Consider the following 14,776-nt stretch of genomic DNA (forward strand, 5'->3'; position numbering starts at 1 on the left):
CAGGCCTTACCATTAGACAGAGTGGCAGCGAGGCATAGGAGGAGAGCGTGTGCCACACGACCTGCTGTGTGCTTCCTTAAAGGTGCGGTGGAGGATGCAGTCCCATTTCCGGTGCTGAAGAAAGATTCAAAGACCAGTCTTCCGCACATGGAACTGTGGGGAGGGAAGCCCCACCTTGTCCTTTGCCTCGTGCAGTCAAACATCTTAGGCCAGCCCTGGCCACGAGTAAGAGCATGGTGGCATGAATACTGCATAGTGACATAGAGGTGCTGTGCAAGTCCATGAGGATGGGCCCACTACTAGCCACAGTATAGGCTGAGTATGTGCTGCTCTTCCCAACTCCTTTGAACTGAGATGGCTGAGGCTAACCTGCCCAAAGTTATGAACTTTATATTATGCTTGCCTCCATTTTCGGCTATGGATGATTATGCTTCTCCATGGCGTTTGAAAAGGAGATGTAGTATGCCTGTACCGCTTGTATGCATGTAATCTATTAACTGCTCTGAACCCTTATTTATGCAAGTAGCACGTCCTTCCCTGTCCCCAGCGCTACAGCCCTGTGTTGTCCTAGCACCATTAACTTTGCATCAAATGTATGGAATAATAAACTTAAAACTTTCAGCTATGTGTTTCAATTTGTTTCCTCTTATTGCTCTCATTTTCACAGCCCCTGCCCCCAGGGGCTGAAAGAGGAATATACCGTTCCTACACTCCATATATAATCTACTTGATCACATATATGTGTCCTATGCATTGTTAAAAGAACATGAACAGAACATATGAACTGCTTTCCTGGATAAGGTCAGGGGCCTACCTTAATAAACATGCACAATCATAGACTAGAGTGCACCTTCTGTTTCCAGCCATGGTCACCTGGATGTTGCTGGGTAGTTCACAAGCAAGGCCCAACAGTAACGTGAAGCATCTTTCATTCAAGTTCATGTGGTAATCCAAAATGAACTGCTTCTGTATATGGAGGCACCCTTTTAGCTTTTGGTGGGATAATGGCAACTGATATGGCAATTTCCCAAGACTACCTAATCCTTTCATAAGAGCATCCATGGTCTTTGGTGGGAAGTAATTCAGTAGAGACACAATCCTGTGCATTTTCAGATATTCAGACCAAAAAAAAGTCTTAAAACCTCCAGCATTCCCTAGCCAGAATGCATAGTTGGAGAAATGCTGGGAGTTATAGCAGCCAGCCAGCCAGCCTTCCTTCCTTCCTTCCTATGCATAGGCTTGTGCCTTTAATTAATTATGAATTGTATTCTTTCTGTGAACTTACTCTCAGTCAAGTTCACTGGGTAACTTTACAATTCTAGTAATAGCTGGAGAGAGACAATCATCTATTTTTCTTCACTTTCCTAATGCCTTTAAGAATTTATTTTGACTTAAAATTCTTTTCTTGGTGCAAACTCAGAGACTTGCCTCTTTCATCAGTTAAGACTGAATCTTTAACAAAAGCACATGTAGCACCACCAAACCTTCACTTACAGCAGCAGTATTCCATTCTTCCCTCCTTACCACAACATTTCCATTTCAAACCATAGTTCCTTTGTTTCAAACCACCACACTATCCTGGAAGACCCTCTGATCTCTTAAGTTGTCATGCTGCATAGCAGCCAAGAGAAGCTCAAAGCATGGTTTCCACAGGCTTCCATCACTTTCATGGTCCTGCAGCAATTCTTTCAAGATGATGACACATCTTTTCTTCACTTTGAAATAGCTGCTTACAAGACCAAGGGCAGCAAAGTAAGAAAAGGAGATACATAGCCAGAGGTCATCGAAGAGTTAGAAAATGCCACGTTTTGCACAGCAGAGCACACTATTTAATCATTCTGTGTGTGGGCACATGCAAAAATTCAGTGGGTGAGTAGGTTACGTGTTTGGCGTGACATTATCCCTACTGATTTTAATGGGAATCTTTGGCTCTTGTCCCGCAAACTGGGGATCCTTTCAGTTCCAATGTTTTAAATACTCAACCAGATGAAGTTATTTGAGCTGTACCTTCCTCATGGCAACAGAAAGTAGGGTAGGAAGCCTGTCTCAGTTAAGTAGGGTAGGTAACCTGCCTCAATGCTGTACCAAAGAGGAAGAGAAGCAACAGAATTGCAAAGCAATAGGTTGACAGGAAAGAGAAAGAACACGGCACACATTAAGAACTGTTCTTGGATCTTAGTGAAAAAGCCTTAGAGGAGTGGGATCCACACATTCAGTTACCTTCAGCTGGAGACAGAACTTAAGATGAGACAGAACTTAAGTTCCTGCTTAATTTGGAAAGGGTAAAGGCAGTGACTGCTTGACTCTTAACACTTCCCTGACTATGGATCAAAAACACAATAGCATAATCTTATAAATTAGGGCTTGCTACCAGGTGAGTGGATACTGGATTGTACCTTAACTGGGCTACTATGGTGTAAACTTTTCTGGCAGACTATTATTTATTTAGTAGAAGTATTTCATAGTGTCTTTCATCCTAACATACCAAAGTGGTATACAAGAGACCACGGATATAATACAATGCAACAGGAAAAATTATTATGATAAAATAAACCAGAGACATAAAAACTGCAGAGTGGACTATGCAAAAACTAGTTTTAAAAATTGAAAATGCTTTGGCAAATAAATTTTAATTTGGTGCTGGGCTGGGAAGATGGTTGTGTTGGTGCCCACTGCATTTAGAGAGATGATTCCCAAGTCTTGGTGCCACCACTGAGAAGGCCTTTTCCCTTATTTCTATATAACCATCTTGCCTTAGTAAAGGATCTGGGAAAAGAGTCTTCTTTGAAGACACAGGCAAATTAGCAGATCTAACTTCATCTTTTCAAATCCACAAGGATACAGCAAATTAAGAGGGCATGACTTTATGGTTAAGTGTACATGAAGACATGCCCTCTAATAATCTCCAAAAAATAAATGAAAACATGGTCAATGGGGTGGGGGGTGGGAGGCTAAAAGCAGAGTGATGTTCCAAATCTTGCTTTAACATTAGGTCTTGGGAAGCATATCTTGAGATCTGGGTTAGGGAAATGCATACATGACAAACTACCAAAAATTGACTGCCACAGCTGAAAGGTAACAAGGAACCACAAACAAAAAAAACAAAACAAAAGCAAAGATGGTCAAAGAGATCCTTCCAGCCTAATCTAAGTGCCCCCCACTTTCCCCACAGGGAAGGCTGTTTCAGGGAGTGGTGATGTGCTTCTTAGTCACTGGCTGGCTGAAGTCAGTGCCAGCAGCAATGTTTCTGCCTTCACAGCAAAAGCAGGATCCGGTACCCACCAGCTTCTACACTGGACATAAAGGGGCTGCACATTCCCTTTGCAGTCTGGTGGGAGTGGCCCGGAGTCCTTAGCTATTCCTTTAATTGTATCTGATAGAGATGCAAGGCTTGGGCCCCGGGGTGGGGGTAGGGAGCATTAAAACAAAGAAGCTATTTTTTTAAGAGGACCAAGAAAACGACTCCCGTGCTCCATCACGAATGCCAAAATGATCGCACAAAGGCACATTTCATTACTGAAATTTCATCACGCCAACGTGATTTAACACCAAGGGGAATGGGGAGGGCAAGGCAGCTTGCAAGCTATAACTCTGCAGATTAACCTTTTATTGGCAAGGTTGCTGTGTGCACATAACATATTCCTTGTAGTTTTACTGCTTGCTGGTGCTGACAGCTGGCTATCTTATCTCTTTAATGGCTATTTCACAAAGCTGCCTCTGAAGCCGTTCCCTCTTTAAATAAAAATAAAGTCACAGTGTTCTTCATGGAATTCTGTTTGCATGTTGGAAGAAATTATTAATGTAGGTGTGGCCAACCAGTAGCTACAGGACAACATGTGGTTATCAGCCTCATTTCAAAAGTCATGAATCCATTTAGACCTCTGGAAAAAGCCGAGAGGAAAAGAAGAGGGTGTGGAAGCAGGGGCAGAAAAAAAGGAGGGTGGCTTGCTCACTTTAGACTGTGTATGGTCTGCTACTTGGTTCTGTCCTGCCCACAGCAAGAATGTGGGCCCCAACAAATATTCCCAAGAAAATGCAAAGGACAACGGAAAAAAGGTTACTCCACTCTTGTCATATTGGATTTCCAAAGTAACGTGATAGTGGTGGCTTTTTCTTCAGGAGCACTTCAATATCCACCTTGACCTCACCCTGAATGTATGAAATTTGGCTGGGACAAGTTCTTCTGTATTAGCCACATGGATTAGGAATATAAGAACTATATTATTTACTTTAGGTTGGAAAAATGGATAATTAAACTCAGTACTGCCTAAGGCTTTTGGGGTTTTCCAGCCCAACCTGAGGTATCAGGGATTGAACCGGAGCCCTTTTGTATGCAGAACATGTGCTCAACTTCCAAGTTTCAGTTGTGTTGCTGCCCCGGACAGATCACTACCTAGTCAAGACACGAGACTATAAATCCTGCACCTCTGTGGTGATGATAAATTCAGATTGGCTTCCCCTGGAGGCTGAAATGCCCAGTGTGCGCTGTCTGTAGCCTGGTTAATTACTGGAACTAAAAACTGTTCTGGTCTTTTGACCTAACTGTAAATTTTTCTTCACTGACTCCAATAAGCCAGACTTCTCTTGGGTTTACCATTGTGTTCCAGGCAACTATGATGAATTTGTTCAACTTTTTCCTGATTGCAGTCACTTGCATCTGGTCTAACATAAATACTATTATTTACTCAATGCCTGTGGAGATGTCTACTGAATCTGTTTGTTAAACTTCCCCGGCCTAACACCCTTCAGATGTTTTGCATGAGAACTCCAAGCATCCATGCTCACTCGGTTTGGTGGGAGTTACAGTCAAACACATTGATTGGTGCCATCTTGGGGAAGACCATTTTAGGGATTAACTTCCATTATGAGACATATGGCCATAGACAAGTTCACTGGATAACAACTTGCTTCACCTTATTGCCTAGTGAAAGGTCATCATGACCGACTGAAATTCTTAATATCTATAGTGAATTCTACAATGGAAAAGGAAAGCTGTTTGCAACTTCAAAGAAGACTATTATCTGTCATGAACTGAAAAAGACATTCCCAGATATACCCATATTACTGTGGTTGTTGCCTTGGGAACAAGGTAGTCAAGAAGAAGGTTGAGGTGCAGTTGAAGGGGTTAGCAGTCCTGAAAGGAAATCCTAGTCTAGAGTTCAACAAAAGGGGTGGTTTATAGTGGTTCTGCTCTTAATTTGTCCATGTGGAATCACACGTGAAAACTAAAACTTCTGCTCTACAGAAAAAGGCCCAACAGAGAGTTCCACCATTTCTGCACTTTTCAACATCTGTAAAAAGCTGCAAAGAGAGGTTGCCCAAAATTTTGGAGTGTAGTATTATAAGTATGTTGATGAAACTCTAGTACTTATTTATTCAGCAGCAGCAGTTGGTTTCCTGAGATGCACGGATATTATAATGAGCTAAATGAGTACCAATCTACAGATACTGAATTCTAACAAGTGATTGATTTTGATGGCTGACAAACCAAGGGCCTTCAGATAGAATATTATTCATTCTGCCATGGGCTCTTCTTCCCAAAAGGTTCACTTCCACAATGAAGAAGTAGCCCTTGACCTTCCCTTACTCCATAATGGTCAGTTGGTGAAGTGTCTAAGCAGTGGTATACCTTTTGGACCCATAAGCACAATTTGGAATTTGAGAAACTACTATGGGCACTACAACAAAATGCCAGATCAATGGATTGCTGCTTTGGCATTTACCTGTCATGTCTATGCATCATAAACTGCATGTTATACAGCAAAAACGTTTATTTTATGACTGTTAGGCACTGCAATATTTCCCTAATAAGCAATTGCTTAATTTAGCTAATTGCTGGCAGTGCAATACAGCTAATTTAAAAAGTTGCTTTGACAATGTCCAATAGTTACTTCTTTGGGGAGGAGGCTATTACCCTTATAAATGTTGGTCTGGCATGGTCTTTAACATTCATTAATGTAACTGCTTTTTTAATTTCTTCATGGACATTTAACAATCATGGGGAAATGGAATCTTTATACCAGTTTGACAGCTAAAAGACTGATTACAGATCGGAAGGATAAGCATTCACCGATAATTCAATTGACTGAGGTCTTTATACACTTTCAATATCTGAACAGGCACTATATAGACTCCAAATGGATATTTATTGAGATATTTGGTCAACATGTGTTAAAGCTGAGACATAGTTACTGTATATGATACAAATCCATGTATTCATATTGACAAAAACCCAGAATTTTTTTTAAATGGATGCCCATTATGTGATAGGTTGGAGAACCCTGGTTGAAGAGATCTTTTAACTGCTTCAGATAGCAATTCAATACCTCCTTTCAGACCAGAATTTTGCTATCAGCTCTGCAATATTATTGTCTGTTTTAGACAATTTTAACAATGTTGCCACTGATGAGTATTTGGAAATTCTACACTTGGAGTCTGTGTAGACAGAAAGCAGCTGCCCAGCTAATAGCAACTCTAAGAAAGAACATATCACTCAAATATATTCACATTTCTAGAATTCTGACCATACCAACCTTGGCTATTGGCAATAGCCATCACTGGAACAGACCCCAAGACCCTCTGAAATTGAGTGTGGCCTTTGAACCATAAGTGGTTAAATGCACCAGCTTTAAAGTAAGGATCTGGCATAACTTGGGAAGTGCCTGTTTCCTTATGTACCACCATGCACATGGGGAATCTACAAATTAAGTCTTGTTCTGTATCTTATCATTTACCTTTGGACCCTGTAAAAGCAGAGGGCAAGACCTCTATTTCTGTTGTGGCACCTGCTTTTTTTGCCAAAGAAACTCTAGCGGGGCTCAAGTTTAAGTTCTAGTCAGCAACTTAGTGTGCAACCCTATTGCTCCTATGGCATATATATGCATACATGCATCCTGTCCTGGCATAAGATGCAGCTGTGACAACCTCCATCACCACAGAACTTCATGCCAGGTACTTTCTCTAGAAAGACATTTGCAGACCTCTAGCTAAAGCTGGGGAGAGGAGGGAGGGAGGCTGTGACACTGAATGGAATTAAGTCCATGGCTCCAGCCTCCTCCTGACCTGCCCCTTTTATCCTCCTGCTCAGCTGTGACTTCAGGGGATGAGGGCAGCCAGTGTCAACCTTTCCCACACCAACTGTAAAGAGGCAGGACAGGGGCTCAGCCCTCAGTCTGAAGAATCCTATGGCTTCCTGGATGATGTCACGAAGCCACAGGACTGTGTCCTTAAGTTAATTTTATTTCCAATATTTTTACAAGTTGCTACTGTCTTTAAAAGTTTGCAGTGTAGCATTTTTAAACATGTATTGAACGGATGCCTGCTGCTTTAAAATTAGTTGTTTTCAATACCAATGTCCTGTACAAATAAATGCAATTTGTGCATGAGAGTTTAATGCATCAGTAAAAATCTGGAATCTAATGCAGTACATAACTCTCTGATGAATCTGAGATTTGCATCCAAATCACAGCAAAACAATGACATATTAAAAAGTTGTTAATCCTTAAGGTACCACAACACTTACCATTGGTGCCCCCAACAGACTTTCTTTCTCAATATAAATACATTTACTATGGTAAAGATTAGGAATCTCTCTTCCTGCTATTTCAGGGATGCATGTAATGCTCTGCAATGGTACAACCAGATGTGTTTAAACAAGGCTATAGCTGGGACAGTACTGAAGCAGTGGGAAAGAGGTACATCCATATTATAAAGCACAAATTATACCTACAGATGTTGAAGCAGGGCCTCACTAAGTAAAGATGCATCAAGGCAACTATGCTTCCTGCTGCAGATCAGCCACTGTAAGGGGATCCTGTTGATTGATAAGAAGCCAGGACAGGAGCAGTGAACAAAGGGAGATTTGATGAGAGTTGCTCTGTGATACTCCTGAGAAGCCCACAGAACCAGCCCTGATCAGAGGGGAAATTGGGGGTTTCCAAGGCAACTTGCTCCAAGGCACAAAGACATGTCTGTCTGCTGGCAAGCAACAGAAATGTCTCCTCTACTACAGGCCCCTAGAAAAGGGTGTAGGTCAGGGGGGTAAGGGGTCTCTCAATTGCCTTAGAGGGTATCTGAAGTCTGGCAGCTGCAGGATCCCTTTGAAATTGCTTAGGTATAACATGATGGTCAGAGACAAACACAGAGGAAGCTTCTCTTGCGCCCTCCCTCTACTAGGTTACAGATGTAATGTTTAAAAGGGAGCAGGGACTTCATTTTGCTCTGCAAGTGCTACAACAAGCAAAATAGCTTGGATTCAAAAGAAAGAGGTGCATGGGAGGCTGAGCCTTAGGTGGCTGCAGCCCAAGACAGACAGAAAGAGAAAAAATTACTCCTCCTCAGAATTAAACTTGACAGAAAACAAACAAGAAAAACCCATGAACAGTGCCGTTTTAGTATTTATTTACACAAAATAATTAAAAGCTGCTGTAAAGATGGTGGAACACAGAAGGGAGGCCACTCAATCTGTGATAATTAATTCATCAACACCCCAGTCTTCATAGCTTCCATCTGGCAGGTACCTGCGGATAATTATGGGAATCTTCCGTGCTCTGCAAAGAAAATAAAAATGTGTATAGAAGAGGGGACTTTGACTGCATCATGCAGGGGTACTTTGCTGAAGTGATATCACATTTAAAGTTTACAGAAATTTATCATGCAAAATACTGAATTCACTCCCATGCCTGCAAAGCTAGGCAAGAGATGCTTTCTACTCAGTAGTGCCAAATCCTGTCTGAGGAACTTCCCAAAGAACAGGCAAAGAAGCAACTGAGTAGAGACCTCATGGAGTAAAACAAGTGTTCTCTACAATTGGCCTATCTGTAACACACCTACCTAACAGTGTTGAAGCATTCACATACTTCATCAACTACAGAAAAGGCCCACCTCTGCATGGAATACAATAGCTGTTAAAACCTCTTGGAAAAGTGAACAATTCAGGAAAGAAAGAAATTCTGAATTGAAAGGAAAGAAATTCAAATCCAGTTTAACCTAAATAAGACTTTTTAGGTCAACAATGTAATTAGCTGTTTGGAATTTGTCCAGGACATCAGACATAATCTTGCAGCACATGAAAAGTAAAAACATGGAACTCTTTTTTTTTTAATCACAAGAATTCATTACTATGGTCATAAGTAATATCCCAAATGGCATCTGGTAGCAAAACCCTCATCATGATCTCCTGTTGAGGGCATCAACAAATCAGTGATAGCTTCCATACAGCTCAAACAAATAGCAAAGAACATTTAGGTATTTTACTGCTTGGGAATATACAAAAATGTGTTTTTGTAAAGTTACAGAGACATGGGAGTAGAAATGGTGTATTATGCAGAAAATGAAAGCCAGATCTGGGATCCATTATATGGAGAAAGCCTAGTTATAAATGGGAAAAAAATACATGCACTAAATCTGCATATATATAGAGGAAAGGGCAAAGCCTATTAGTTAATTCCTGTAGATTTTAGAATCTGAACACTAGCCATTCTTTATAAAAATGAACTATTCAAAAACCTACCACCAAGGAAATTTCCATCAGAAAGCAGTAGAGCCATTTTTTAAAATAAGTAAATTAGTAAACAAATCCTAGAAGTAATCTTTAAGTGAAACAACAGCGTACTTATTCCTACTTTTAATTAAGAGAGAAAGAACACTTACGAAATGAAGTTGTATTTCTCACAATGCTTTCAGAAATACTTTGTTTTAGTTTTCCTGTTTCAAGGCCAAGAGAAGCTCTGTTCAGGTGTTCTGCATGTGTAGAATCTACAAGTGTCCAGTGAGAGCAGGGCTGACTGCCCTGGCACCACATCCTTATCACTTTCTGTGTTGGAGGCAAATGTCTGCAGTAGAGAGCCTTCCTTATTCAGGAAGGCTCCCAGTGCAATTTAGAACCCAGGAATAGCATGCTCTAAATTGCATGGGAAGTCCTAACTAGAGGAGGCTTCCCACTGTAGAACCTGCTTCTCCAATTTGTGCAAGGCATCAGGAACAGTGTTGAAAGGAGTGGAGCTAGACTATTTCTCCTCAAACGTCCTGCTCACATGTTGTTTCTACAAACAAGTAGAACACCTGAATAGGGCTAGAGAGAAAAAGGCATTCTAAAGTAAAAACACACACACATGCACATGACAAGAATCACTGCAACTTACTTAAGTTCCTTCATTGCAATCAGCAAAGGGTCAGTCTCTCCTTCCAACTCTACCATCACTGGGGCACACATGCTGAGGATAGAAAATGCATCCTTAATCTTTACAGTAATAAGGATAAACTGAATAGTGAAATATCTCTTCTGAGTTTTATGCAGCAAGTAATTTCTTTTTCTTGTCCATTTTCAATTTGTCAACTTTTGCCTGCTGTTAATTTTTTTAATCAGTCCAGTTTTATACTTGCTACTTGCTGCTATTGTAGCTGATTCCATTTAATGATTCCTGCTGTTATTGTTTAGTAAGTTTCAATTATATTTTTGCAATTCCTAAATTCTATACATGATTTAATTTAGAAGCCACCGTGGCAGCACCTTTTTTGAACAGCATAGAAATAGTTAAACCAAATAAAGCGTGGGGCACAGTTCTCAGGCATGGACATTATCTTGACAGCAAGTTTGCCCTGTGGAACTTCCACTGATTTAAGAGGGAAGCAGGCGAGGGAACTTCTGTATCTAAGAATTACATTCAAATTTTTACCTGTTAAAGCTTTGAGATAATACTGTTTAGGCTCAAGAGCATTGTGCTGATTTTATGTTCTTTCCTGGATCTCTAAAGAGACAATATTTTCAAGCACTGGACGATAAAGCTCTCCACTTCTAGTTGAATAATGCTTCAAAATACCTAATGTTGAACAGAGAAAGAAAGTTTTCCCTTCCAACACCTTCAGAATGTTAAATGAGGAGAAAGCACAATCTCTGGCTTTATCAAGTATCCCCAGAAATGAAGCAACACACATGGAGCACTGTGCTTTCAGGACCTCATCCTAAAGCTTCCCTTTCTCCAGTGTACTAACAATCACTGCTGTATTCACCTCTCATATTAGCTGACACAATGAAATTCTAAAAACACTCACAGTTTAAGAATGTAATAAGACTTATGCTGAATTAGACCAAAAGCCTATCCTGTTAAGCATTCTGGTCCCACATGTGGCTGTGAGAACAAGTGCAACATGAGAGCAATAGCATGCTTGTGCACTTGTTTCCCAACAAATGGCATTCAGAGGCATATACTGCCTCTGACACTTGAAGAAATCGAACTAAGCACACTATATGACTCTAGCCACTAGATACAGCTATAGGCCTACTTTTCATATTCACAGTAAAATAAATTCATGATACAGTAACAGGCATTGTTTTTAATATTTTATTTTTAATTATATTTTCAATGTGATTTTACTGTTCATGTACGCTTAAGAATGTTTTTACAGTTAAGTGTTATGCAAAGATCACAAATAAATTAGAATCACAGATCTATACCTTTTCCTGAGCAGAACATAAGGAACTGAAACTGTCTAGGAACCAATAATCAGGAGTAACAGAACAGGCATGAAGTTTCATATGCTCATACAAAATGCTTTCAGAGTGGGGGAACATGACGGCACCTTAGATGTTACAATAGATGCAACCTTGTGTCTGCCACTCCTTAATCATATTGCATTTCTTCCAAAAATCCACTGTGTGTGAAGCTGGATACAGTTCTCTTGTATTATGCACTGAAGTGATGTGAACAAACTTCTGATGAACTTTCCCAAGCCAAATGGAAGCTGGATACACATGCATTCTTGAGAGAAAGCCTAGAGTTCTGGGGAATATAGCAAATGCCCTATACCTGCTCCTCCTTTCAGTTTGGAGATTTTGTCTTTGAAACACCACCTCTTCCAGGGAGAAGGAAAGAAGAAAGATCAGATGGGGTCCCAGATGGAAACAGATTTAAATACAAAAAAGATTTCTACAGAATTTCATTGGCCATTACTCCATTCCTGTTTAATACAATGGGCAAAAACATACTTACGCTATTTGGAGGGCACGGGTACCAAGAACTCTGGCTCGCTCATATTTGGTCATGTAAGGAGTAGTGATCCGCTTTTGATTTGCTTGCTGCCGCTCTCCAGATGGTAGGATTTCCACATTTTCCTGACCCTCCTACATAACATAAAGAATTAGAAATGTGCAGTTATATATATTAGATATGAATCATGAGAGCTCATACAGAATTAAATTCAAGCTTATAAAAATTAACTTAAGGGTATTAATAAAGCTTTGAAAGAGAGCACCCCATTAGGTGAAAATATTTATCTGACTAATACATATAGTTGAAAATAGGAAGTAAACTTGGAACTAATGTGCTCCTTAAGAGACAAAAACCTGTTTCCTAACCACTTTCTAAAGTGCTCACCACACTTGAGCTTAGGAAAAGCTATCCACACTATGCATTGAAATCATGCAGGCCAGATTACAGATAAGGATTCATTCTTATTCTCTAAATTTAACTTCTAACTTGTTATAGAAGACATGTACTCTCACAGCATGAATCAGATCTTTGGGTCAACAGATATACACAAATGAGGGGGGGAAAGCATTTTAGACCCCACCCCCCACACACTGCAGGTACATGTTATGATTTTTACATAGCTCAGGGGATCACAAGTTAAACTTTCTTACCTCTTCTGCATTTTCCAGATCATCCAATCCTTCATCTTCCTCCACATCATCAAAATCATCGCCATCAAAACTGGTGAAAGAAATATATTAAAGACTTGTACAAAGCTCCAGCACTCAGATCTTGTGCCATCCTTATATCCAAGCAATATCTTCCTTGTTTTTATTCCCGTTATCCTCTAAATATCTATCTAAATAGCTATCTATAGAGTGAAAAGAGATATATCTAGAGCAAACTTCTGCAACAGCAGGAGTCTGTGTAAAAGCAACACAAAGCAATGTTTACCCAGTCCTTTGACAAACTTCCAACAACTTTCCTGGGATAAGAGAAATGAAAAAACTGATATTACTCTTATGAATATTGCTGGTCTTAAGTTACTCCTCCTCAATTCATTCTACTTTTCGTATGTCAAATGTTTACAAACAGTATTAACTCTATCACTTCCACTCCATTTTCAGCAATGCTACAGAAACGATCATTCAAAACATGTGAGAATATCTACATGTCACCAACATGTGACATAGAAGCTTCCTAAATAAATAAATAAACATGTGCAAATTCCAGATGCCTCCACAAAACCACACCCTAGAAATCTTGGGTATTCCCAGCCCAGTGAAATCTTCAAACTGCTTTTTTAAGTAGCACACAACCCTACAAGACTGTCTGAGGCCTAGAAAACATAATACTGGCCTTTGACTTCAAAGCTATAAAATCAGCAAAGGAAAAAGGCAAAGAGCAAGAGTTAGAAAGTCTTCTTTCTTGAAAACACTTAATAAGAACCAACAGTTGTCTAGTGGAGATATACTGCAATTACTTCTCAAGGAGCCAGAAATGTGGCAGCTAGTAGTAAACACAAACCACCCACAAAGTGAGTGTCTTCTGCTTCCCCCAGTCCTCTATGTATCAGAGATGTCAGGGCTGGAACAGATCTCACTGTCATATTAGGTCAGAGGAAAAAAAGTCCTTCTCCCAAATTCCCTGGTACAAGCCGGAATCTTTCTTGCCATTTAAAAGTGTCTCCAAGTCCCAGTGTTAAGGAGAATGTCCCTTTCTTCTTTCCTGAGTCTTCTGCATGTCCCAGAAGATTTGAGGGAAGGTTGGTAGTGATGGTAAGTAGTGATTAGCTGTTAGGGGCAATGCAAATTTGCACAGCACTGGCTCTGTTTCAAGATTTAACATAACCCACTGGATTCCTTTCAACTTTAGAGGCTTAAGAAACTGAGGCTCTGTTCACAGAACCAGAAATTTAAAAGTAATAAGCACAAAGTAAATTCAGGAGCTCATCATCATGCCTGCCACTATGTATACTAAGTGGCACAGATATCCATGTAGAAATGTACTCTATTCTCACAGTCCCTCCATTCCTCTAAAATGGAAAGCCAGGAGGAACTATAGGACATTCACTCAATGAAATGTACACATGCAGAGTTTCTTCATTTCTCAGTGCACGAAGCCCATCATTATGACAACTTGCAGCTTGATAACAAATCTAGTGAGCATTAACAGGCAAAACCTGTCCAACTGGGGTGTAACGGTTAGCAGCAGGCTAGGACTTGTATTGAGATCCCCCTCAGCCAAGAACCTCACTTGGTGATCTCGGGTCACTGATTTCTCGGCCAAGGCTACCTCACAGTGTGGTTGAGAGGCTAAAACGGGGAATGGCGGGGAAGGGGCGAGAACGGGACACAACCATGTGCGACGTCCTGAGCTCCCATGCAATATTTCTCCCCTCGGGAATTGGGGCTGACCCTGCAAGGCCTACAACAACCCCCTGCAGCTCTTTTCCCTGCTCCCGACCGCAACCAAGCGACCTTCACGCTCGCCTCAGCACCCTCCGTTCCCTCACAGCATCGCTCGCCACGCGCGCCCTCACTTACTTATCCTCGTTGTCAGACATGCTGCGCCTTTGCCCGACTCGGCACGCGGCTCACACGAGAGCAACCCCTTATGACGGGAGAAGGGGCCGCACGAGGAACGCGGGAAAAAACCCCCGAACCCCCGCTCCCTTCTCCCGGAAAAAGACAACAGCCCTCTCTAAGTGAACGCCACACACCTTCTGTCGAAGATGAGGCTCACCACAAGCACTTCCGGGGGAAAGAAAAGGTCGGCGGAAGCGGACCCCGGAGGTGGTTGCCTTG

The 14,776-nt window shown here is 41.0% G+C and overlaps 1 protein-coding gene across 1 annotated transcript; it reads right to left on the reverse strand.

Annotated features, from left to right (window-relative positions):
• Window positions 1–8,383: 8,383 nt before the first annotated feature.
• POLR2F (RNA polymerase II, I and III subunit F) lies at window positions 8,384–14,702 on the reverse strand. The gene is made up of 5 exons (XM_044441304.1): window positions 14,516–14,702; window positions 12,641–12,710; window positions 11,991–12,121; window positions 10,143–10,214; window positions 8,384–8,549 (listed from the first exon to the last, which is right to left on the reverse strand). Exons 1-5 carry the CDS (start codon window positions 14,533–14,535, stop codon window positions 8,459–8,461), a joined length of 384 nt encoding a protein of 127 aa, XP_044297239.1. The 5' UTR covers window positions 14,536–14,702; the 3' UTR covers window positions 8,384–8,458.
• Window positions 14,703–14,776: the final 74 nt, after the last annotated feature.

This window comes from Varanus komodoensis, unplaced genomic scaffold, assembly GCF_004798865.1.
Source record: "Varanus komodoensis strain SLA01 unplaced genomic scaffold, ASM479886v1 scaffold39, whole genome shotgun sequence".
NCBI lineage: Eukaryota > Metazoa > Chordata > Lepidosauria > Squamata > Varanidae > Varanus > Varanus komodoensis.